Source organism: Chelon labrosus, assembly GCF_963514085.1.
Source record: "Chelon labrosus genome assembly, chromosome: 17".
Taxonomy (NCBI): domain Eukaryota; kingdom Metazoa; phylum Chordata; class Actinopteri; order Mugiliformes; family Mugilidae; genus Chelon; species Chelon labrosus.
Genome location: NC_140350.1, coordinates 12,754,259 through 12,779,756, shown reverse-complemented (window position 1 = coordinate 12,779,756; position 25,498 = coordinate 12,754,259). Strand labels below are relative to the sequence as shown.

General features: G+C 41.1%; 1 protein-coding gene across 1 annotated transcript in view; it reads right to left on the bottom strand.

Annotated features, from left to right (window-relative positions):
• Positions 1–14,162: 14,162 nt before the first annotated feature.
• The window catches only part of cadm2a (cell adhesion molecule 2a), a 205,005-nt gene continuing 193,669 nt past the window's right edge, over positions 14,163–25,498 (bottom strand). The window contains exons 9-10 of the mRNA XM_084564606.1: positions 22,148–22,270; positions 14,163–20,849 (exon numbers count right to left, since the gene is read on the bottom strand). Coding sequence (XP_084420732.1) covers positions 20,731–20,849; positions 22,148–22,270 — 242 coding nt within the window. The 3' untranslated portion in view covers positions 14,163–20,730. The remainder of the gene's footprint in view (positions 20,850–22,147; positions 22,271–25,498) is intronic.

The following is a 25,498-nucleotide window of genomic DNA, read 5'->3' as shown; positions in this document are numbered from 1 at the left end:
TCCTACAGTTATTCAGTCTTGACTTTGCTCTCTATATTTTGTGTGAGCATCTATTTAACTTGGAAATAGGGTTATTTTTAAGTGCTATCCGGCGTGTCTCAGGGCCCTGAGGTAAGATCAGCATCGTAAAGAACATAAAAGGCACAAGCTCGTATTTGACAGAAACGCCGACTTTATTTTTGAGCAACTAAAAATCATTTGGGTTTGCTGAAATTGGATTTCCTCCTCTTTCTAATGTGAGACATTAAGCTAAAGCAGCCATTACAGAGCTCTTTGATATCTGCTTTATGTTTTCCTAAAAAGTAATATTAAATAACTGTAATGTTAGAACATGTGTTTTTAAACCTTAATGATTAGATGTGTTTGGGTACAGGGCACAGTTATCTGAAAACGTACATCCCATAGAAATAGTTGGCTTAACTCAAACAAATGACATGAAAGAAAATATTTTCCTACCTTCAAAAAAACAATAAGTACATTTATCACACTTTCAGGTTTTCAGATTAGTTATCAATGATTAGAACCTCTTTACTGAGTGACAGGTGGTACGTGGATCTAAATTTAAACCTCCAACGTATAGAGTGAATCTGGTGATGTCCTTGCTAGAAAGGTTTGTCGTGTCCTTGTGTCCTCGTGCCAAGACCTGAAGGCGGCTGTAGCTCAGTAGGTAGAGCGGGTTGTCTACGAACCAGAGGGTTAGCGGTTTGATCCCCGGAATGTGCCACATGCTGAAGTGTCCTTGAGCAAGACACTGAACCCCCAGTTGCTCTCAGTGTGTGGCACTGGTGTGTGAATGTGTGTGTGCTTGTGTGAGCGAATGGGTAGATGTGTCTGTGACTGTAAAGCACTTTGAGTTCCAATAGGTAGAAAAGCGCTATAAAAAAGCAAGGCCATTTACCATTTAAAGAGCCTCTGCAACATAGACTGTATATAAATATGGACAATGCATCCCCACTTCCTTGCTTTGGTCAAATTGACAGTATTTTCCCAGGGATACAGGCCAGGGAACCAGAGTCTGCGTAGTATGGTCCGAGAGTAGAGCCAAGCTGAGCTGCAATATCGATGACTCGACCACACTTCCTCAAGACTCACTCAGGTTTTCATTTAATTAATACTACACTCTGCTCTACCTCCACCGGTTGCAATGAATTGTTGGATTATACACTGTACTAATACATTTATTTTTTTCCTACTCTCACGGAGCGGTTGGCATGGCAACTGGTATTCATCATGATGTCGCATGCTGTTTCTATAGTGTCCTATAACTAAAGCGAAACTTCTTAAAAAGTGGACACTTGAGTATGCATCAGTATTATATTGACCACCTAAAGTGACAGAATATGACAAATAAAAAATGTATTTTAGTGTTTTAGTTCCATCCACTAACATGGGGGGGCTCTACTTGCCTTGGCTTCACTTTTGAGGAGCTGTTCCACCGTCCATCTTTATACAGGCTATGGTTGAGAGCCACAGGTGATAGATTTCTTTGACTCTGGCAACAGATTTAAAAAGATATGTAAATTACTGAAAAAAAAAAACAAAAAAAAAAACAACAAGTCAAAAAACTTAAGGAAAGGCAACTGGACTTGTACACTTGTTTTACCAGTGTAGTTCCATCAGAAACTTGCTTGACTAGTGTCTGTTAATGTTTAGATACTCACCTGTCATTACGGGGGACTGTTAGTATCTGGTTGTTACCTGCCAGGGTCCAGTTGCCTTTTTTTTAACGTTTTGGGATACACCATGACCTGGATAACTGAGAACACTCACAGACATTCTACTGTAAGGAAACTCATCTACCGTTGGCACTGATTTCCCATGTCTGTTAACGTGGCCAGGATGGGCTGCCCCAACGATTTCAGCCAGGGTTAACACCATTTGATGCAAACAAAATCTCCCCAACAACCCTTCAATCTGTCCGTATTCTTGGTGTCAAGAAGCATACATCAGCTATCCAACAGAGATTTCGTAAAGGGCATAGGTAGTCCAAAGCAAAATCACAGTGAACATATAGTTAACATCTGGAACAATGTCTCTAACCAGAGAAAATCCAAGAAAGAGATGTTTGGCCGCAGTAACAATAGACATGTTTTGCTCAGCTGTGAAGCATTGAGGTGAAAATGCTATGGTTAGGGTTGCTTCACCGCCTGAGGGACTGCACAGTTTACAGTCAATGAGTCAGAGATGAATTCTGCATCATATACGCAGGGGCTTGAAGTTAACATGAAACTCTGAATCCAAAAGTCGAAGCTGAACTGGAAGTGAACCTTTCAACAAGATAATGATTTTAAGCATACTAGCAAATCAGTCGAGGAATTGCTCGAAAAGAAGAAATAGACTTGAATCACACAGAAATAGGGGGGGATTTGAAACAGCTTAAACATCTTGCAACCGAAGGACCTTTGGATGAAAGAGTCAAAGATTTATGGACAATTATGCGAAATGCTTACAAGAAATAATTTCTGCTAAAGAGGGCGATAGCAGCCTGTGAGGCCAAGGGTGCTCAGTTTTTCCAGTGACAAATACATTGGTTGATATTTTTGTTAAATCAGCGCCTGACAAAACTCATTTTCTTTGTGGATGTGTGATCACCTTGATCTGTAGGCACTGTTTCAAAGAGGATGGAACATTTGCTTATCCAAATATGTAAAAAAGGAAGATAAAAAGGCAACAATTTTCCCCCGGTGTGCATATATATATATATATATATATTTTAATTTTTTTTTCTCCACACGACTATTTGCCCTTATGCATTAATGTGGATCGGCATGAACGGTATACAAAGTAGTGCTTGGTGTGACTAGGAGCATAATGGGAATTGATTTATCATGCTATACAAATACGCAGCATAGATAAATGATAAAGCGGATTCACGGCGCATATTTGTCCCGAGGGAATTCACTTCTCTTCTGTCACAGACATATTAATCATCTCAGGAGGGAGAGTGACAGCATGATAGTTTCATGAATTAATAAAGCTCTTGCTATACAACAAAGCCTTCCGGTTAATCCAAATAAGGTCATAACTCAGTTGCATTTGTTTGCGAGAAGTCGCACATGTACTACACGCTCCACACACAAAAATAAGGCTGCTCTGTTGCAGCATTTTTCATTGAGGAGATACAACAGTGTTAATACTTATTATTCAGAAACAGTGGGGAAGGTGTCGAGCTCAGCAGTCTGCCCATTTTTTAATAAACAGCACACTGCTGAGCTAAATCATATCATAGCAACTGTGTGTGTGTGTATCTTTCAGTGCGTGTATTTGGATGAAAGAAACACAGCAAGCGGGAACAAAATAATTCATGTTTTTAATATGTAAAGTGAAATAATTAGATTGCACAATTAGATTTATGTTTTAGTGGATTAAGGATATTAGCACATCTTTAATTTTAAATGGTACGCCCTGAACTTTGAGCACCAAGTTTCTTGTGCTACCGGGAAGGAGCAGCAAGAACAAATGATGAAACACTTCATTTGCAATTGTTCCCACAGACAGAGGCGCTGAGCTGCACTCTGCAAGGTGAGGGGGAGACGGTGAAATTCTGAACTCATTTAACTTGGTAAAAAAAAAAAGAAAAGAAGAAGAAGAAGTGTACTTTTCAAGACCTTAAAAGACCTTCCCTTCTTACTAGTGCATGAGGAGACGCATCTAAACGGTGGCTTGCCTGACGAGAATTTTCACATCACTGGCTCACTTGGCCGGAATACCGAAACGACAAGCGGATAACATCATTCATTACAACACAGACAACACATCAGGGCGACACGCAGAACGACACAGTCAGGACATGACAGGGAGTGCGACAACACGACAGAAGTACAGTTTCAGGCTGAACTGGCACAGACAAATGTTTTGTCGGGTGAGCAATTTGTCCCAGCTGTACAGCGGTTCAAAGTTGAATAGACTTAGACAAATGTTTTGTCGCATGTAGTCGACACAGACTGTGCGCATGTGGGCATAATTATGGCACAGATGGGACCTCATGGGCCCCAGTAGGCCCAAAAATGTTGAACTGTGTAGCTGGGTTATTACACAGATCAGGCATAACATTATGACCACTGACGAGATGTGAATAACATTGACCAGCTTGTGACAATACAATGTTCTGCTGGAAACTTTTGGACCTGGCATTCATGTGGATGTTACTTAGACATGTACACACTGACACAGGCACACACACAAAAACGGTTTAGGAACAACATGAAGAACAGCACAAGTATCTGTGGAATAAACTAGAACAAGCCTGATCCACAGAGGCCCCTCCCTTCAACCCATAGGACCCAAAGGACCCCCACTAACAACATTCTGCTGACAGACAATCAGCAGACCACAGGACACCCTCAGAAGGCCCATGTCCATTCTCTGATGAGTCACAACTGTTTTGGAGGCACAAGGGAGACCTACACAATATTAGGAAGGTGGTCATAATGTTATGCCTGATCGGTGTACATAGTCAATATTAGATTGGTTTCTATGGCAGTTGTAGAGAAGCAAACATGGCCTTCTTGGAATCAATCACTGATCAGCCATAACATTATGACATATATCATAATCACCAGTCAAGTCAATAACACTGACTAGCTCATTGTCATGGCATCTGTCAGTGGTCGAGATACTGTATATCAGACAGCATGTGAATATTTTGTCCTCAAATTGATTTGCTGGAAAAAAAAATGTCCATGGCTAGATGGCTCTTCAGCACCATTCAAAAGTGGTCCAGGGAAGGACAGGGTCACGGGCAGCCAACGCTCAATGATGCACGCTGGCAGCGAAGGCTGGCCTGTGTGGTCTAATCCAACAGACCAGCTAATGTACCTCAAACTGCTGAAAAGACTTTGCTGGTTCTGATGAAAAGTTGCACAGTGCATCATAATTTGTTTTGTATAGGGCAGTGGAGCAGCAAACCAGTCAGAATGGCCATGCTAGTTCCTACTATGCGCAGGTGAGCATCAGAACTGGACCACAGAGCAATGGAAGAAGGTGGTCTGGTCTAATGTCTCATATTTTCTTGTACATCTTACAGTTGGCCAGGTACGTGTACATTGCTTAAGTAGCTGGGTAACATATGGCACCAGGATTGCTTTGTCTACACCAGTGACCAGGTAGGTAGGTATCAGAGTAACATCAACATAAATGCCAGGACCCAGCTTTCCCAGAACAACATTAAACCGTATTAAGACAGTCATTGTTATTCACTACACCAATTGGTGGTTTTAATGTTGTGGCTCGTCGGTGTACATACCAGTTATGTCCTCCAACTATAAAGTTGTTGAATATTCATTATGGAAAGAACAAATGACCTCCAACACCACTGGGCAAAGGTGACACAGGCAGCAAACAAACCATTATAATTCATCCAGATACATTTTAAGTCGTCAGTCTCAGGAGAATAAAGCCTATTATTTATTCAATATTTATTCAGAGTTATCAAAGAGATAAAGAAAGCTGCGCATCTGAACTACCGCCCTGTTTCAAAAATTACTAGTTTGCTTCTAAATATCTCTAAGAAATGTAAGGAACAAAGGGTCAAAATGTTGAGAGATGTGTGTAGTTTTTCTAATGACTAATTCTAAGTGCTCTACTTACGCAGATTTGTTTCCGCAGAAGACAAACCTAATAATCAGAAACACGTTTTTCCTCAGAACACATATTTATGTTGCCACAGGCAGTCCATAAGGTTACCACTGTGTTCTCTGTCTTTTGATAAGCATATACTGTGGACTGTTTCTGGTTCTCTGACTTTCTTAAAACCTGTAAATCACGTTTTCTAGAGTGCAAATGAGAAGTTTGCCTTCCTCCACATTAATAATTGAAACTGCTAATTTTAATTAATTTAGGACGTTATGTATTTTGTCAAGGTGTTAGCTGAGTGGAAGAAGTCATTTAAAAGGCACACTGGTTTAATTATTTGTAACAGCCACATTTTCACTTATTACAATGATTCTACTTGTTAAAATCCCCCCCAAAAATAATTTTCACGCAAGTCCTTAAATTAGACAAAGAGAACTCAGTTAACGAAATGAAAATAATAATAATAATAATAATACTTGTGTGTTTATTCGGGAAAATGAGCAAATATTAGATATTTGTAAATTGCAATGGTAAGTACACTTCTAGGATTGCAAGTTAATTTCAAGGTAAAATTAGAGTCCATTTGTTCAGAAGTGTTTCCAGTCTAAGTGATGAGCTGTAGGTGTTATTAGTGATCTGTTTAATTTAGAAAATCGGATTCGTCACAGTCTGATCTTCATGTTTGTGGAAGTGTATGATGGCACGGACGAAGGAGCTTTCTGATAACCTCAGAAAAAGAGTTTTTGTTGATCATCAGATTAGAAAAGGTTACAAAACTATCTCCTGTCAGACAGACTGTGAACAAATGGAGGAGACTGAAGAAGACTGCTACCCTCCACAGGAGTGGTCAACCAACAAAGATCACTCCAAAAGCAAGATTAGTGACGTCCGAGACATCACTAATGAACGGTAACTTTGAAGCATCTAAAGGCCTCTCTCACACTGGCTAATGCTAATGTTTATGAATCCACTGTCAGGAGAACACTGAACAACATTTCTGCCCACCTGCAATTTGCAAAATGTCATGTGGACAAGCCAGAAGACTACTGGTAAAATGTTTTGTGGATGGATAAGACCAAAGTAGAAATATTTTATGTAATGAGAGGCGTCATGTTTGGAGATGAAAGACACCGTATTCCAGCATCTGAACCTCATCACGTCTGTGAAACATGGATGGGATAATGTCCTTGTTTGGGCCTGTTTAGCTGCTTCTGTTGCCATCACTGATGGACCAATGAATTCGGAATTATACCAGCAAATTCTAAAAGGAAACGTCAGGACATCTGTCTGAGAAACTGGGTCATGTAGCAAGACAACGACCCTGAGCAAACAAGACCTTCTACAAAAGAATGGTTCAAGAGGAACAAAATGTTTTAGAAATGTCCAAGTAAGAAATGTTGTGGAAGGACCTGGAGCATGTGAAGAAACCCACCAACATCAAAGCTGAAGCGGTTCTGTACTGAGGAATGGACTGAAATGTCACCCAGCCGCTGTAGACGACTGATCAGCATTTACTGGAAACGTTTAGTTGACGTTATTGCTGCACAAGGGGGGTCACACCAGATACTGAAAACAGGGTTAACAAACTCAATGTACAAATATATGCGCAAGTATAATATCTTTAATCTTTTATCTTTTTCATTTCTTTGACTGGGTTCTCTTTGTCTACTTTCAGGACTTACGGGAAAAGCTGCAGAAGGTTTTGCGTCACTTTTACGCAGAAATGTCCCACATTTTTGATTGCAGTCAAAAATTTGTCCAAATGACACAACTGCTGTAGATTTTTCAGTTTTACACGCATGAGTCATGCATGAATGGGATTCAGCTCTGACTACAATTTTAATCGCACTTACTTTCATAAGCTCCCTCCTGAAATGTTTCAGACTTACAGTAATTCCTTGGAATTAAAAGGGGGAATAAAGCTTATCACAGAAGAATATTAGCTAACAACGGATTGTCTGAATGACATGACCACAGAGAGAGCAGGGGTTCGACTGTTCTCTCTCACACGATGTGTAACCTTAGCAATAATTCTTAGCAACACCATGGCAACAGCATAAAAGCTGGACTCCCGCTATCTCACACACAAGCAGGGGGTCTCTTGACAGAGAAAGTAGCATTTAGTAAGCTCAGAGAGGATGTGGCATGCTAATCCCTCCAGGGTCTGCAACATCTGCTTAATACTGACCCATGTCCCGATACACTGGCAGCAGCCTCCGCCATAACATCTGTTTAAAGGTGACCCTGACCCCTGCGTAGCACCTGGGTGCAAAGTTGTACCTCTCTCTCGACATAGATCATTACCTCTGGCCAAACCAGAGGGGGTACTGTGGGTGAACAGAGGAGCATGTAGAGTCAGAGCTCGGTGAAAAACACCTGGTTCGTTGCGACCTCTTCGTAACCTCTGATAAAGTTACAACTTTTTCAGTCCTTTTTCTTTGTTTCTGCTCGGTGCTGTCTGTCTGACATGTCTCGGTGCAAGGTAAAATTATCGATATAGCTTTGATAGCTCTGAGTCATATTTTTGAAACTATGCTTTCTTTATAGGCTACAGATTTGCATTTCCGTCACACGGAAAAATAAACCGGTGATGTATGAAATGTGTTTCTGAAAATATGGAGAAGTCACAATGCAAACTAATGCACAACTAATGTTGATAATGCAATAGAAAAGGAGGCAACGTCTAGCTGAGAAGGCAAAAATAACCACGATAGCGAGTTGATTAAGTTAATTTAGGACATGAGAAATGGTAATGGAAAAACTGATGAGGCCTGAATATATAAAAAAAAGTCTTCTGAAACATCTGCTCAAGAAATAGATAGATAGCAGAATCTTATCTATGGTTTTATTAGACTCAAGCTACATGAGTCAAGATATTGTCTTGGCTCCAGTTGAGTACATTGACAGCAGTACTGTGTCAGTCAGAGACCGGGAAGTGACCATGTGTAGGGAATTGTTACGGTTTTGAATTGGCAGAAAAGGCTCTGCTGTGGGAGTTATTAATAAATCAGGGCAAAGGTTTTGCTGAGAGAGCTAATCCTCCAAATACTGAACCATTGCTCCCCGTGTCAGTACCTAAGCATGAGAGGCTCCAAGCATGTTGCAATTCCATGTGAACGCCCACAAAGCTTGATAACTCAATATATTGATTTCTCTGATGAATCCGCAGCAATATGCTATCAGCAACTTACAAGATGCTAGTGTACAGTAGATTATGCATGTTTTATGTAAGCCAACCTTCTCCTCACTTAACCAATTAGCAATTAGCATTCATAAACCCCCAGTTTTTAATGGGAACCTGCTAAACCCTAGCAACACACCTGAACGAATATGATTGGCTGTAGAGTGGCTCACTCACTTCTCAGCTTCATCTAAGGTTACATGTCACTCATGACATTGTTCAGAAACTGTATCCTGCAGTATGTCAGAACACTTGGTTCTGTTATAATGACTCGTGTTTGTTCATATCACACGGGGGAGAACAAAGACGAGAGAAATCAATGGAGAATGGCTGCTCCTGCCAAAGCAAGAAGAAGCAACACTTTTGGTCTCTGCTTTCAGCAATTACATAACACATGCTGCCAGAGCTTATGCTAAGTGGCCTCTGTTTTTATCTCCACTATATATGTGTGCACAAAACAGGCTACAAACAAAAAGAGTATAATCTCTTCTAACTGTGATAACTCTGCAGCCATTTAATGAGGCGCCACCACTCACGCCACCAAAGCGCACACATCCTAACCACAGTGCTTTCTCATCATTTGGAGCTGTGCCCTAAAATGCGCAGCCTACAATGGACAGACCCGGGGCCTTTTTATATCTTCCATTAGCTGTGCAGCAGATATAAATTAGCAGTATCACTGCAGCCACGGCAGCATCCAGCCAGAGGCAGACTAATGCTTTGCAATCCTCCATAAAGCTCACATTCCACCATGATATACTCCTACTACGCTGCTGTCTCACATAAAATGAGCTTCTTTGGACAGACATACAGTGATGTTTTGGCTCTGTGCTGTTATTACTTTAGATGTGAAACAGCACAGCTGCTATTAGTTTCATGTCCAGACTGTCCAGACTTTAATGGATATGTTCTCCCTCATGAAATGAGTGTTGGAAAACTTCTGGCACATTTTATCAACTTTCCACACAGCTTGTGCAGCGTTTCTTTTTTTATTTTTCTCTGCCACAAAATAATCTTTGTTTAACTTCTCTAAAATCACAGGGGTTTCAATTCAGTGTGGAAAATAAACTCCAGGAACATGCCATGTTTTCACAGGGGCTGATGAAAAATATGCTGAATGTGAAACCGCACTCACAGAAACCGGTTGATCTGAGGCAAGCCAATATCAGCAGAGCGCAAGGCGAGAGATGACATGCAACAAAAGTTCCCGAGAGGAGCTCACCTGGGAAGAACCTTAGTGTGCTTTTAAGCGCCGGGACATCTTTTTTTGCTCAGGGCTCAGACATTTTCATGGACGGCAAAACAAACTAAAATGTTAATCTAAAGACACAACGGTTTGCCATCTACTTATACGTTACACACATTGTTTAGATCCACAGGAGAAGTTTATACTATCTCATTTCTCCCAGTTTTTACTAAACACAAATGCTAAGGTTTGGCTGTGAGTGAGAAACCTACTTCTACCAATTTTTTGACAGTTATGGTATCTTATCAACCCGCAACTCACAAAAGTTGGAACAAGATTATTAATGTTATGACTTCAATCAATAATCTGAGTAGTTTGTCGCTCTCTGAAGTCAATAACCCAAACTGTTGAAGAAATACCTCAGATACTGCTGTCATTGTCACATAATATTTGGGCTTATTGCTCATGCTCTGTCATCTCTGTCATCAAATCCTGCAGTGTTCAGGGTCTGACAGGTACAATAAAGTTGCGCATTTTCCCTTAAGCCCGACCATTTGAGGCTCGGTGACATTTGACACCGCACCCACTCGCAGAGAGGAGACGCATTATCTTTAAACCACAGTGATTTCATTTTGCTTTCTACACATGTGAAGGAAGCCTATGTTCACAACAAGCCTCTCTGACATGGGGCGCCGTGCCTGTAAACCATCTTGACTGGAGGTCACCTGCATGACCACCTCTGGTCTTTGGCCTGAACTTCACAGAAGTCAAGGAGGTGCTGCTTGAGGATCTCTGCGGCTCGTGTGGGGAAAATTCCCTCAAAGTAAAGCTTGTAGACATCAAAGACCTTTTTTTTCTTTCTGATGGGATCTTCAAGCACAGCAAACAGTTCATACTGTGTGTGTGTGCATGTCTGGGCAATGTGTCCGTGGGGTTGCGGCTACATGTGGTCAGCACAATTACTGAACATCAAAGGCTACTAACATCTCCTCTGTCATCCTCTAAAGTGAAACACCCTGCCAGGTAAAGGGAGATCTGGCTGGACAGGATGGCTTAGAAGAGGAAGGAGAGAAGGAGGGCAAAAAGGGAAATGAAGACGAGTTAAGGGTCCTGCGTTGAAGGCAGGTTCAGGAAACGATTAGGACTGATAGAGGGAGGGAACAGAGTGGCTCCGAGTGAAAGGACTGAAAGAAGTAGATATGTAAGGCCCGTGAATTCACATCATAAAAAAGAGGGGCATATTTGCATATGGAGTGGCTGATACCTTCAAAACAGATCCAGCTCTCGCAGCTGGCAGACTGACAGCACCGGGCAGGTGTGAGACTCGGCACCGTGGCACATTCAAAAAGTGACACTTAACGAGAGTTATGTGTGTGTGCGTGCATGTGTGTGTGTGTGCAGAGGGCACCATTCATCTCAAACAGCCCTTTGTGCTGCAGCCTTCAAAAATAGAGATCAGATCCCTTTCTTTTCCCCGGCACAACTGTCTTCTTGTTTCTAATTGCTGTTCCCACTTCTACAATTTCGCTTCTTTCTCTCCCGGAGTTAAACAGGACAGGAAAGTGCTCCTTTTGAATGAACAGGGAACATTCAGGCAAGTTATATTACAAACACTTGAGGTAGTATCTGAACCGAAGATGGATTTAACTACTTGTTCGTTTATTTTTGGTTTACAGCTTTGTGTGAAAGCGTGAAAAAAACATGTTTTATTTGTTGCTTGGCCACGAGATGAGCTATTATTCCTTCTGTAACAGGCTTGCACAGAAAATCCTACGTGAATGCATCAACAAACACTACGCAGAAATTGGCAACATACTGTATATTTGTGAACTTTCATCAGTTCATTGTAAAATTTCTATATTCTGTCTTGTTCCGGGTCCTTTTGAGCCGTCAAAGGACCCAGAGGCAGTCAGGTTTTACCTTATTATCGAATCACCTCGCAACAAATTTGGATTAGAGGTAATTTATTATTTATAATTCATGTTTGAACAAATGTTGAGCCAAAATCCTTGTTTGTTTTCTTTTTGTGAAAAGAATACAGAATAATGGCTCAGAAACATTCAGTAAAGCCTTTTTTTTTCCACTGAGAAACACACCGACAAATCCAATATTTATCACAGTAAGTAAAAATAACTCGGGGCAAGACAAGAAATGCGAGTTCATAAATCTTGTATTTGAAAAAAAAATAAAATCTAAACCCTAGCTGTAAGGCTTTTGGGTTTAAATGAGTTTAAAGTATTTAATTGTTGCCGTTCTAAAGAGATGAATGTGTTTTATTTAAGAGGAAAGGGCGTTTCTTCTGTAAGATTACTCTTTCACATTCACTTTAACATTACATTTAGGGTGTAATTGGCCCTGAAGCATCACGTTGACAAGTTGTTGAATATAGGCATACAAAAATACAGCGGTGGCTTTGGGTTTTGTGACAGCTCAGTGGACTTTGTTGCACGGTATTTATTCATTGAGCACTGAGTGGCTTCAAAGCCATTGTTGCCTGTCATCCCACCTGTCTCTTCCATCTGTCTAGTTATTCTTCTACCCCATCAAACAAAACCAGAATATGTAATGGAGAAAAAAAATAAACAAAAAAATTCCACCAAATTTGGGAAAGTTTGAACATAACCCCCTGGGGAGCATGATCCCTTTGAAAACCGTTGGCTGGAAAAACCTGCCTGACAACAAGTAAGCATGAACAACATTCATGAAAAATAACATTTTGGGTGAAAACCAGTTGTCTGGTTATCCTCAATCTCCCCGTACCAGTTCAGAAAACTGCCCCGATTGATTGAGTGGTAATTGAGTTTTTCACTGACCCCTCACTTTTCATCAGGAGAAGAATCATACCTCAGCTGCACAAATGCAACCCTCTCCAGGCTGTATTTATTCCTGACAGATGGGCTGATTGCAGCTGCTTTCTTCAGTCTAACATGACACCTTATTGCCATTACTTAATTCCCCCCTCTTAGTCATCATCTTCTGACTCACTGAACGGGCTGGATATACCTCTCTCTCCTGTCTTTCCGGCTCGGTAGCATCCGCGCATTTTCTCAGTCCCCCCCTTTTCATTTCCCTATATCCTTCTTTGTGCGCTCCATCCTCCCTCGCAATTTTTGCACATTCCTTCCTCTTCTGATGCAGCAGGAGCACAAATGATGGTGAGGATTCAAAAGATTTTCACTTTACAGCCTCCAGACACAGTCATACACCGAGCCAATATCTGAAATCTGACCACAAATGCTAAAGGCTTTAACAAGTGAATGCAACTATAATACTTTATATGCTCTGGTGATTCCGATTTAGGGATTTGCAAAATCTAAAGCTACAAGAAGAATTCAGAATTCTATAGCTCTGTACTTGTGGGGGTTATCGTCTTGACTGGAATCGATTAGAGTGAATTATGGAGCATAAGAGTGAGGGTTCATCCATGGGCAGTCACCTCCTCTGTGTTTTGCACGTCCACGTCCTCATTTCACAATGCGCAAGTAACTATCTTCCTGCACCGTTAACTTTAAATAGATTTATTTATTTATTGCCCATGTGTCCCGCAGTGTTGGCACAAGTTGGACCGATGTAGACAGTTTTTTGGCATTTTGAACTGGTGGCACAACCACTGGGTACGAGAGAGATTGCGAATCAATCCACAAGAAGATACACTGATCAGCCACAACATTAAATCCACTAACAGGAGAAGTAAATAACACTGACCATCTTGTGACAATTCAGTGTTCTGCTGGGAGTGTTCAGACCTGGTATTGGTGTGGATGTTACTTAGACATGTACCACCCACCCAGACTGGACCAGGCACTTCCACCCCATAGCAATGACACTCCTTGATGGCAGCAACCATCCCCAGCAGGATGCAGCCTGACACACACACAAAAACGGCTTAACTCAAAAAAACCTGAAGAACAGCACAAGGTGTTGACCTGGCCTCTAAATTCACTAGATCCCAAACTGATCAAGTATCTGTGGGATGATCCGCAGAGACCCCTCCCCTCAACCCATCGGACCCAAAGGCCCCCACTAACAACATTTTGTTGCCAGACACCACAGGACACCCTCAGAAGGCGCATGTCCATTCTCTGATGAATCACAACTGTTTTGGAGGCACAACGGAAGATCTACACAATATTAGGAAGGTGGTCATAATGTTATGCCTGATCGGTGTAAATGGAAGTAGTCATGGAAGTAGTCTTAGGAGGAACTGAACAAAACGTGTGGATATTTTCACAATGACAAAGCAATTGGGAAAGAATAATTATTTTTTATTTTTTATCGACTAAATCAGACTACTGCCACCTGCTGGTATGGAGAGTTATTTCCTCTCAAGCATACCTGTGCTAGCTGGCTGTTGGCTGTAGACTTTGCGGTCGCTGGTCGCTGATTTTGTGTCGTCAGCTTGGTGCATCAATATCAGTTTAAGTGCAAACTATTATTAGAATATGATTGACAATTTACTTTGTTGTCAGGCGGCTAGTAGCCATCACATTGCTTACTTCAGAGCCAACAGACTCACTAGACGAAAACAGTCATTTCACGTCACAGAACAATGCAGAAAAACAACGCAAAGTGTAGTTTACACATAAAACTTCTGCATGTATCCTTTTTTAGATGGGTTTTTAATTATTTAAGATGCCTAACATGTTTTGCTGCTGTCCCTCATGCAACCCCAATTTAAATGAACCAAACCATCTAATTTTTCCCCGCTCTTATAGCCCGCTGCATACTTTTTGCAGGAGTATTGTCGGCTTGCAAAGGCTGTTGACTAACATGGGAAAGGTACCAGACACAGGCGAAAGACTCCGCGTGACAAACTGAATGGCATCGTAAAACTGCTACTACAGAACGCAGACAGGGAGCAAAGACACAACATGAATTATTCTCGTTACTAAAAATTCATGAGCATGTGTCTGCGCAAAGTGTTTTTGCAAGTGTGTGTGTGAGCGTGTATGCATGGACCCTCACGAGGCCAAAGCAGCAGCAGCATTTAAAGTGTATAGTCACTGAGGCTTCCAGGTGGACTAAAAAAATAGAATCAGTCTTATACAGATGTTTTGGCAACTATTTATTCAACAATTTTTCATTTCATACATACGAACCTCTAAATTAAATATAATAAATCCCACAGACAATGGGAGAGAAACACCTCCATTACGGTGCGATATATCAAATCAAGCTCTCTCGGTGCAGCTTGATATGAAACCCCCTTACTTCACCAAGGTACATCAGAAGCCGTACTAACATACGTCTAGCTCTAATCCTGATCTTTACCGAGCTTCACTGTGGACATGTTTGTATTTAGTGAGTGATAGTGCCTTACAACACCTTCCATCTAAACACTGATATACATAAAGATGTGTGTTGCTACAAGGAAAACATTATGATAGAGGACAAAAAGCATCGACCTGCTCACATACCAGAAGCCAAAATTATATTCTGTTAAAACACACCTCTTATCATTCTTGATTATTTGCAGCATATTTCTAATTCTCATTATTTCAAGTCGGTGATCGCATTAAAAAAAACAAAAACAAAAGAACAAAACCGTTTCTTAAGCCTAATACTCCAATGACAGCAAGGTGACAGAGTTACTGAAGAATCACTGAATAATTTTTATTAACATCGTGATAATCTTAAACTCAGCAAATACATGGTGTCAGCATAGAGGGACAAGCAGAGTGAGAAGTGCTCACAGGTCCCCATTCAAAGACAGGAAACAAAATCTAAATGAAATTTATTCCTGAGATGCAAAACAAAAGAAAACAGATATAATAATAATAATAATAAAAATAAAAATAATAAGAAAAACACATCACATGCCATTGTGTCACATGTCATTGTCATCATCATCAGTGTGACAATACAGAGATTGGGCTGATTGATTCTAGTGTCAATATTGCAGAGGAACACAGAAGTGCACTGAAGTCAAACTGTACAGCAAAGACATATGAAGGGGTCAAAGGAGGGGAGACGGGACAGGGACGAGGCCGTGTCACAAGTTAAAACATCAATGCTTGTTGTGAAAGAGTATTTTAGACTGACTCGGTGTGGCCGTTCCTTTCGCATCCATCCCTTTAAAATCAGGGGTTGATATCACGTAGTTAATATGGGCCTCTAATTTCGTGCAATTTGGGACAAGTCAGGCGCACGAATGCGTGTTGTGACCAGATTTCCTCCAGGGACAGCGAAGGCGTCATGAATACACAAAGCATGTATCTGCGTAAGTGGAAAAGCAAAGCCGGAAAGCACAAACAAACCCCGAATATGACTGTCTTTTTGGATTTACATGTCGAGATACACTGAAATCTGGTGATATGAGTTTATTTTTATAAGGTAATAACATGTATAAAGATATCAGTGCATTTAGTCAACACCAACAGGAAAGTGTAGTGTAATAATGTGTTAGCCACGTATAATTTCTCCTGTGGTACTTAAAGGGGAGGAACCTGCAATCTGCAAGTACAACACTGGCCTAAAGCACCCACTCACTTCACCCATTATAAGACACCTTTAATCAAATTTAAAGGTGTTTTTTTATGTGAAAATAAATCTGTGCATTGTTACAAAAACAAAAAAAATGTACAGTGAAAGAGCCCAAACAGTACATGAAAGTTATTTTTTTTTTTCTCTTTGTGTGATTTTGCACTAGGTCTGCGTGTGCCTCTGCCGACACGATAATGGTTCACAAAATTGTGAGCAATTTCACGCCAAAATTACTGCCAGTGTAGCGCTGCTTAATCTGCATAAACGCACAACCTCAGCTGCACCGCTCGCACCTTCGGTTTGAAGAAAGTGGGTTTGTCTGGAGCCAGGAAAACGAGAGGCACACAATCCCAGAAAATGGACTTGTGCCCAGCGAAAATGGCAGCGCAAACTACGTTAACGCCATTACTGTCTTGCTGCCAGAGTGAAATTAGAGGCCCATGAATATTAACCAAACCGATGTATGTTGGAAATCAAGGTGGCAGCATGTTTAAAGCTTAGTTTCAACCGACGGCGGCGAAGAAAGAATTGCAACTAAAGGAAACATGTAACAAAGCTACAGTTGATTTTGTCATACTAAAATAGTGCATGGTGGTGTGTGCCAAGCTGTTAAAATTACAAATTAAACAAGATTCACGTTTGGTCTAACCATTATAAAAAGCCATTTGCAGCAAATTAGCTCATTACTGTCAAGTCAAAACAAATATTTACATGTGGTTTTCCAGAAGGATGAACAAAAAAAAACAAAAAAAAAACACATTTTGCCAAGTTACTAAGGAATATCCATCATATTGGTCAGAGTGCATAATTCAGTAAAATGGCACCTGTTTTGCTTCTAATGCAACTCATCACTTCGGACCTGGTTAATTCTGAGTGTCCATTTAATACAAAAGAGCCCGGCCTGTTCCTCTGGCTTCAACAAAGTCATTTGACCGCTGTCCTATTTTTAAGATGGATACAGAGGCGGAGAGCAACAGAAAAATGTGACTGACACCACCGGATTTAAGACACGATGAGCAAGATGAGATAGAAAAGTAAAAAAAACAACAAAAAATTACATTACATCATTGTGATAAGTGTATCTGAACACACATGTAGTACACAAAGTTTCTAAAAACGCTTTAGTCTGGATCTACAGAAGGTTTGTGGTGACGCTGAATTTAAACCAGTTAAATAGTGGTATACTGAAGTGCACTGAAAGTGTAATACATAGAAACTGTGGCAAAGCTTCTGCGTTTCAAAACCAAATCATTAATATATCTAAAATTCAACATACGACTAAATCCTACATCGGTGGTGAAACTGAGCCGATCGACTTCCCAACTTGTGATTCACTCCAGCGCTGCTCGAGTTGTAACACACAGAGAAAGACCTTACTTTCTGACCTTATTTGCATAATGTTGTAAATTGGACACCGAATTGGAGACAGCTGGGCCCGATATTTTATTGCCCTTGGTAATAATTTGCTCCCTCTTAGTAGATTAGTGCCTTGCCTTTAAGTCTTTAGGTGTTTATCGCTCTTTCACAGGAGAGTAAATCAGCCAAATTCCTGCAAACTGATGAAAGACGAATGCCAGGGACGCGTGAAAGGGAATTAAAGTCGTTTCCTTGGATATGTCATGGCAATCTTAATGTGTGGAAACTTTTGTGTTGGGGAAACTTTTATATTTTTCCAGATTTGTTTGAATGACTCTGTTTTTTCTTGTTTTTTTTTTTGTTTTCTTTTGGTCAAATTTTCGACAACACCAAATCCTTCAGATCTGCAGCACCTTAAAGCATGCCACAAACACAAGAAGCCACTCCGAACCAAATAAAACATGCTAATGTGTATTACCCAAATTTAGTTCTCACACATTATTTACATGCCCAAGAAAAAAAAATACATTTGTTTTAAAGATTATGCAATGAGAAATGGAAAATAAAAAAAAGAAACGCAAATAGATAAGGTGGCTAGTATACAAATTTGAAGGAATACAGGAATTCAGAATTTAACAGCAATTTTCACAATCAACCACATTTTAGCAGACACAATATACAGCAGGGAGCTTAGAACCGTTAAAACCAAAAATATTAGAAACAGTTTTTTTTTTAATATAAAAACATGATTTAGCTTACATTTTCAAAAAGATGCACTGCAGTTGTTATTATTATCATCATATTTTCTTTTTTTTTGTTTTACCAGAATTGAATCAAACACAGCCTTGTCAGCCTTCTGCTGCCCTTTGAACAGAGGAACCATTCCAAAGGCGATCTAGTAGTTGGCAAAGGAACACAGTAACTCATTCAGACATTTTTGTGCTTCTCTATTTGTCTCCAGTTTTTTAGTTTTGGAAAGGAGGCCCCTGCAGATCTACGACCCAGCACTCACGCCATGTCTTTTTTTTTTCCTTTTGTTTTTCTTGCTTGAAGACCCCATAAAATGAAAAAAAAAAAAGGATCAGAAAGGATGTTTGTTGAATAGAAACCGAAATCTGAGGGTGTAAATACAAAAAAAATAAAGTGTAGTTAAGCTGATTTGAATGGTATCTGTATAAAGTTGTAACCACAGACTCTATATAAAAGATGGATGAAGCTTGGGGATCTAAAAAGTGAAGCCAGTGCAGAAGTGTAATGGTCACTAGGTGCTGCCTGCAAAGAATCACTGGCTCCAAGAAAATCCAATTAAAAACCTTTCCCTAAACATTAATAAAAAAAAAAAAATCCCATGAGTCCACAAGTGATGTCATTAGCTAAATTCACTTCTGATCAATGTGCTGGAGGTCTTTCTTAAAATAATTCCATTGTTAAGAAGAAATTAAGCCACAAGTCGTCCTCAGGTTCTTAGTTCTTAGTCGCTCCTCCCCAGCTCCTCACTAACATCCAAACATGGTCATAAAAAAACAAAAAAAAACAAGATAGGACTAGCCAAACGCTAAACTTGAGGCTTCAAAACAAATCAGTGGGCGATATCACTGTGGCTTCATCCATCATCTATATACGGTCAAACTCACAAGAGGCGTCACTCGAGGTTACTGAGGGAAATGAAACTTTGAAACGTGTTCTTGTTTTTGTCTCGTATTAAACACCTAATCGTTCATGTGACATTTCACGGGGTCCTCAAGCCTTTAAATGATCTCACTGTGACATAAACACTAACAAAAATTCTTCATAGTCAAAAGCTAAACTCGTTTCAATACAATTTATACAGCTTTCAGAGAGAGGAGACGGACTCTTCCTGTACATCTGAACCCTTTATGTAAATCACAAACTACCGTACGCTGTCCGGAGGCCGCTGAATATGGTTTTGCTAAACTGCAGTGCCTGGACAGTGCAGAAATTTACAGGTAACAGTACATAGGGACGGCAGATTTAGCGAATGGTTTTTATATACTTGATTGAGTTTACTCAATGGAACGCTTCATCTAGCATCTCTCACATATTTTTGGTGTGTATTCTCTGCTCTAAACAATACCACACTACCCTTTTTTACTCCTACCGTAATAATGAAAATCATATTATACACTTATCCGACAGACCTTGCTACAGTGTTACACAAAACCTTCTTCTTATCTTACAAGGGTCAACGGTTTAATTACAAGTCTATTTAGAGGGGGGATGGGGTCGGGGGAGGTGGATCGTCTAAAAGTACCATATTCAGTGTGATAGACATGTATAAGGCGTAAACAGCACAGATCTTGATTCAAATAAAAAAGACGCAATGCATAATCAAAAGCTGTGAGCTAAGCAATGAAATGATGGTCCAGGTAACCATCTACAAAGCATTTACATTGCTACTGACAGACGATACATGAAGGCATTGACAGAAGTTCAATGGCGTCTGTATTTTTAGGCACCGTGTTGATGTGAGATATGATATGTGTTTGAGGACGTGTGTGAACCAAAGGGGATTCAATATGTGTTTGGGCGTCTGCTTGGTGGGGAAATGGGAGAAGAAGAGAAGGGGTCATGTAAGAAGCAGTCATGGTAGATATACAGATTTCGAGGTGTTTATGCTAAAAGGTGAGAGAAAGGGGGACAACTTCAGCGGCAACAGCAAGCTGCCGATGAGAAACATCTGCCAATACAAAACTAGTAACTAAAAGACAAGATGTGAATAATTGAAATGGACCCAATCAAAGGAAATAAGAGGAAAACACTTAGGGAACTTCTCTGTTTGTGGACTGCCTGCGGGTTCCTCGTTGACACGACTGGGGCAGTGGCCCGAGGTGAAGGAGAAAAGTGGGACACAGAAAGAGAGAATAAGAGATACAGAGATTGAAAGGGGGGGAAAGGAGGGGGGAGAGAGCTGCACTGCTCCCTCTGCAGTCTAAATGAAGTATTCCTTCTTTTCCTCTGCGTGTGCATGGTTGCCCTCAGCGTTGATGATGGCTGTGTCGGCATCGGGCGCATCATCTGCTCCTTTGGCCTCGTTTGTCAAGTATGTTCCTGCGGATGTGAAAAACAAACTTATATCGAGGAAAAACAAACACTGAGCAGCCCTGCATGGTGTTGGCCGCCCGAGGCAAAAAAACACATCTGAAGACATTAGTAATGTTACATTATTCATGTATAGAATGATGAGAAGCTAGGATAGTGTAGCATATGCTATGTAAATAACACAGGGTGTGTAAATCCCTACAGAGGTGCAGCAGAATGGCATCAACAAACAACAGCATTATTGTCAAGGGGAGCAGTCAAGGCTTAAAGCTGCAAATAAGTTCCAAACAATGAGAGGCAGCTTTCAATTTGTAGGAATTAGGGGCATCTAGTAGCACAAATGAAATATAGTATCCAATTTACGCCACCATGTTTTTTAGTCCAGAAAGGAAAAAAACAAACACTGGCTCTAGCTTGGCTCCTTGAATGCCTCTACACCAAAGTGGTTCCACCACAGGCTCTCCTACTCACTTCGAAAAGGAAGAGGTAAGAGAGGGATATATTTAGCTTACTGCAATGTGCAACCTCACCACTAGATGTCACTAAATCCTACACACAGGTGCTTTAACTCAGAGCTTAGTTTCGTAACATCAGTGCTGAAAACTGACCATCAACTTTGAACTTTTGCTTTTTGATCTCCTTTTCTCGCTCTTTAGCAGAGCCCCTCTGATGTGGTATGCCACACATGGTTATTTTCAGAATAAGCTGCTCTGCTTGGAAATTCCAATGTCGATTTTAATTTTATAAGGAAAATTTAAACCATGTTCTGAGTCGCATTAATATCAGAAACTAATATTAATGGGTGTATTTTTCTTTGTGGCACCTATATGTGGTATAAAAACCCTTAATTATTAAAATAACTGTGACAGTGTTATATTACAATGGGTTCAGGGTACTATGCTGAGGGTTTCTACATTATACTTTTTCTTAGGTTATGTTTAAATTATGATAAATTGACACAGAATAAACTATTGAGAATGAGCTATTAGGAGTTTCCCTTTGAAATGCAGCCATGGTCACACATCAGTAATAAATAATTTGATCCTGAAGAAAATGTAAAAATGTGATGATGTGAAGCAAGCTCCTGAGTTATAATGCGGACAATGCCGAAGTGGATTTATGAACATTCATTTGCTTGCATCAGGGTCCCAAGAGAATGAAAATTAATATTCAAAATGAACACAATGACATTTCATGGTGGATTTTGGAAAAAGTTGTAACTTGGGGAAGGACTGTATTCTAGTAGGACGTGCTCCACTACTTCCATGAGCCTTGATAGACCCAGGTCTGGTCCATTGTGGCCTTACCTTTATGCCTGGCCAGGTATCTTCCCAGAACAATGATTAAACACAAGGTGACAAAGACCACTACAGCCACCACTCCGCCGATCAAGGCATGGTCAGTGCCGTGCGGCCCCAGAGCGTTGGGATCTGAAGGGAGACAGAGAGAGAAACAAAGAGAGCAGATGAAAGTGCAGGTCGGTGAGGTGAGGGCAGAGGACCAGCAAAAGACAGACAATACAAAACAGAGCAAGGAGGAAAGAGAAGATTACTTCCAGCTCGTTCCTGCTCTAACGATTTTTCTGAGCCGCTGTCATTGCTCTCTCTTTCACATCAAGCAGTCAGAGCGGAGCTCCCCGAGAATAATAAAAAGTGGGAGAGAGAGAGGAAGAGAGACAGACACCACACTGACACAAAGAGACAGGCAGACACACATTCGCCCTGCAAAATGAAGGAAAAAGAGATTGAAAGAGGAACTCGGGAAAAAAAAGAAGAGAAGTGAATAATTCAGGACCACCCCCACAGTGATGTAGGAGTCCCCAACATGCAAACCGGAGCCGTAGTGGAAGAGTAGCACGCAGTAAATAAATCATCACATGGAAAATCAAAAGGAAAGATCAATCTTTCTCTGTTTCTTGATGAGGATGAATTGTTGTTAGGAAAACGAATTAGGTGTTAGAGAGTCGCTACAGGTCCCCAGCTGTTGGAGAAGAGGGAGAGATGAGAGTAAAGTCATGAAAGAGTGAAGAATCTGCCTGTTCATGCCTCATGCAAAAACTCATCAAAGGGTTCCCTCTCTTTCAACAATAGCTTATTTTCTTTATTCCCAGAGTTACTTTTACAAGTAGGCAGGTTATTCAAGGTAAGACCAAGGACATGACACTGATGGCAAAAAAAAAAGCAGTGACAGCAGTAGGGGAGATGGGTTATGGAGTAGCCTGTATTATTCATATCAGTCCATGACACCTGAGAAATTAGCACACATCTCATTATCCTATTCCAAGTCCAAGTCATGCCATACACAGCCCTGCCACCCAACTCATGATGGCTAAAATATGGCAATGTCAGAGCAGGGGAAGCAGGCATAGAAGGACGAGTTAGACACACAGCACACGTCGTATATTGACACCGTCTCTCTTCAGCATTCTCCTTTTCTTTCTGTGTCCGCCCATGTGGCCAAATTGAACAGCTGGCCTGCTCTCGCTCCATAAGTCTCCGTGGTCTGAGTGACCAGGCCGTCACGCTCCGCCGCCTCCCAGCGGACAAAAACACACACTCGCGCGCGTCCATACACGCGGGCGCGCGGTTTCGCCGTGCTGCAGTTCTGCTTGGTCGGTGGAGCAGAGAGTAGAGGAATGTTCCCCTGGCAGGACCCAGCGGGGCGAGGACTCGGGCGTTTAGTTACACACATGGTTGTGTCTCCTCACCTCTATCCGTCAGGACGGTGAGTGGTTTTTGCTGTCACACACACTCACTGTCTGACTGCTGCACTTCAGTCTGGCTGCTACAACCCAGAGCAGGCATAAACAAGCCACGATCGTACAGTCACAAGCTGCACACTTTGGCCGAGGTATATGCAGGTGTCATGTGTAAGACACTGGGCCGACTGTCCCAAAACTTGTTGCCTTGCTCAGTGTACGGTGAAATAAAGAATTCCAAACACTCATCGATTCCCCACAACATTACTTCAGTAAATACGCTAATTGTGAATTGTTCTATTGCCTCCTCATAGCTCCGACGCTCTGCCAAGCGTAGCATATTTATTGATTTATTTAGTGATTACTTGAGGAGAGCTACGGCATGTGTGAAAATGTTATATGGAGCCCAGAGAGAGCAGCTCAGACTCGCAGATTAATTGTTTCAAGTAACCTGAGTAAAAAAAAATGAATAAAAAATAAGCCATTGCAAGCATAACACACATAAATCTCTGAGAGAAAAGATGGCGGGCACGTTGCTTTGAGGGTAATGTCGGCGCAGTGAACGTGTGGGATGGTTTTTGGTTCCGTCGAGTTGATTTTGACAGTTTTTTCAAAGTGATCACAGTGAGTCCGACAATGTCGCGGGAAACGGGAAGTCAAGACAAATGGAGGAGTGTTTGACATTCAAGATTAGATTTTCAAAGGAGTTTTCCATTAACCGGATGCTCACGCAGTAAAAGAATCACATTGTATATAAAAGAAAAAAAAAAAAAAAGAAGAAGAAGAAAGTTAATCTTCTCTCTTCTTATGAATGCCGTTCTAGTCCAGTGCTGCTCACAGAGGGAGGAAAATACAGTCGCGTACAAAGACACACATAAAAAGGAGAAAAGGAGAGATTGACGGCCGCAAAAAGACTGAAATTTCACTCGGACCAGAAGGGAAAGGGAAGGCAGGAGGAGGACAGGGAGCAAGAGTGGTGAGTTATACATTTTTATGGCTCCAGAACACATTATCTTTTAATAAGGCCAGATACATTCTTCTCGGTGTGATTTAATATGAGAGCGTGGCAGAGCAAACTCTTCTTTTAATATTTATAACACCCTCCTTGTCGCCTGGCCTTGCGAGTCGAGCTTGTTTAATAAATTAAAAGGGGTTCAGGTCTTCTGTGAGCCACTGCTTGGGTGGACAGAACCAAAAGTGTTGCTCATAAACTGCCCCACTGACTTCTCATCTGATCAGTTTCACTGATGCCGGCTCCGTACGGGGTAACTGGGAAAGGAAATGCGATAGCGATGCTGCGGGGCCTTGCAAGAGGTTGTAAAAAGGCTGGAAACTATATCATTAATATTGTTTTATCTGAGAGAGAGAGGCGCGATTAAATAATATCGGCACATTTTTAGCAGGAGTGCGATGCATACTGTATATCAAAATAAAAAGAATGAACATTGATGCATGTGCATTTTTGCCATCATTTAGATGGGATACACAGGAAATGAGGGGAAATTACATGCAGCAAGGATCTGCGAGTCGAGCTGGGGAATCAGCTGCTGAGGCCATCTTATCCTGCGTGGTATGCGCCCCCTAACCATGTGGCCGTTGGGTGACCCCCTGCATCCTCTGGTCCTTGATTGGTTCCAAACACGTGGTATAGAGGAAGGGGAATTATGTGCAGAAGGAAGATTATTAGATCGAGTAAAAGCTCAAATATTCCATCCAGGGCCCAGCTGGAAAGAAATGATGAGCGTACAAGAAAAGCCTGCTGCACCGCTTCAAGTCATTACCAAGCAGCTGGAGATATGTCGCCATCTATCACGTCACACTAAGTAATATAGAATAAGAAGATGTTTTAAATCCATAATAAACTGTTTTAACATGCCTATTAACAAATACAACCTTAATACAGCCTGACCATGCATCTGCAGAACATGACCATCGATGTCTTTATATTTGAAAATGAAAG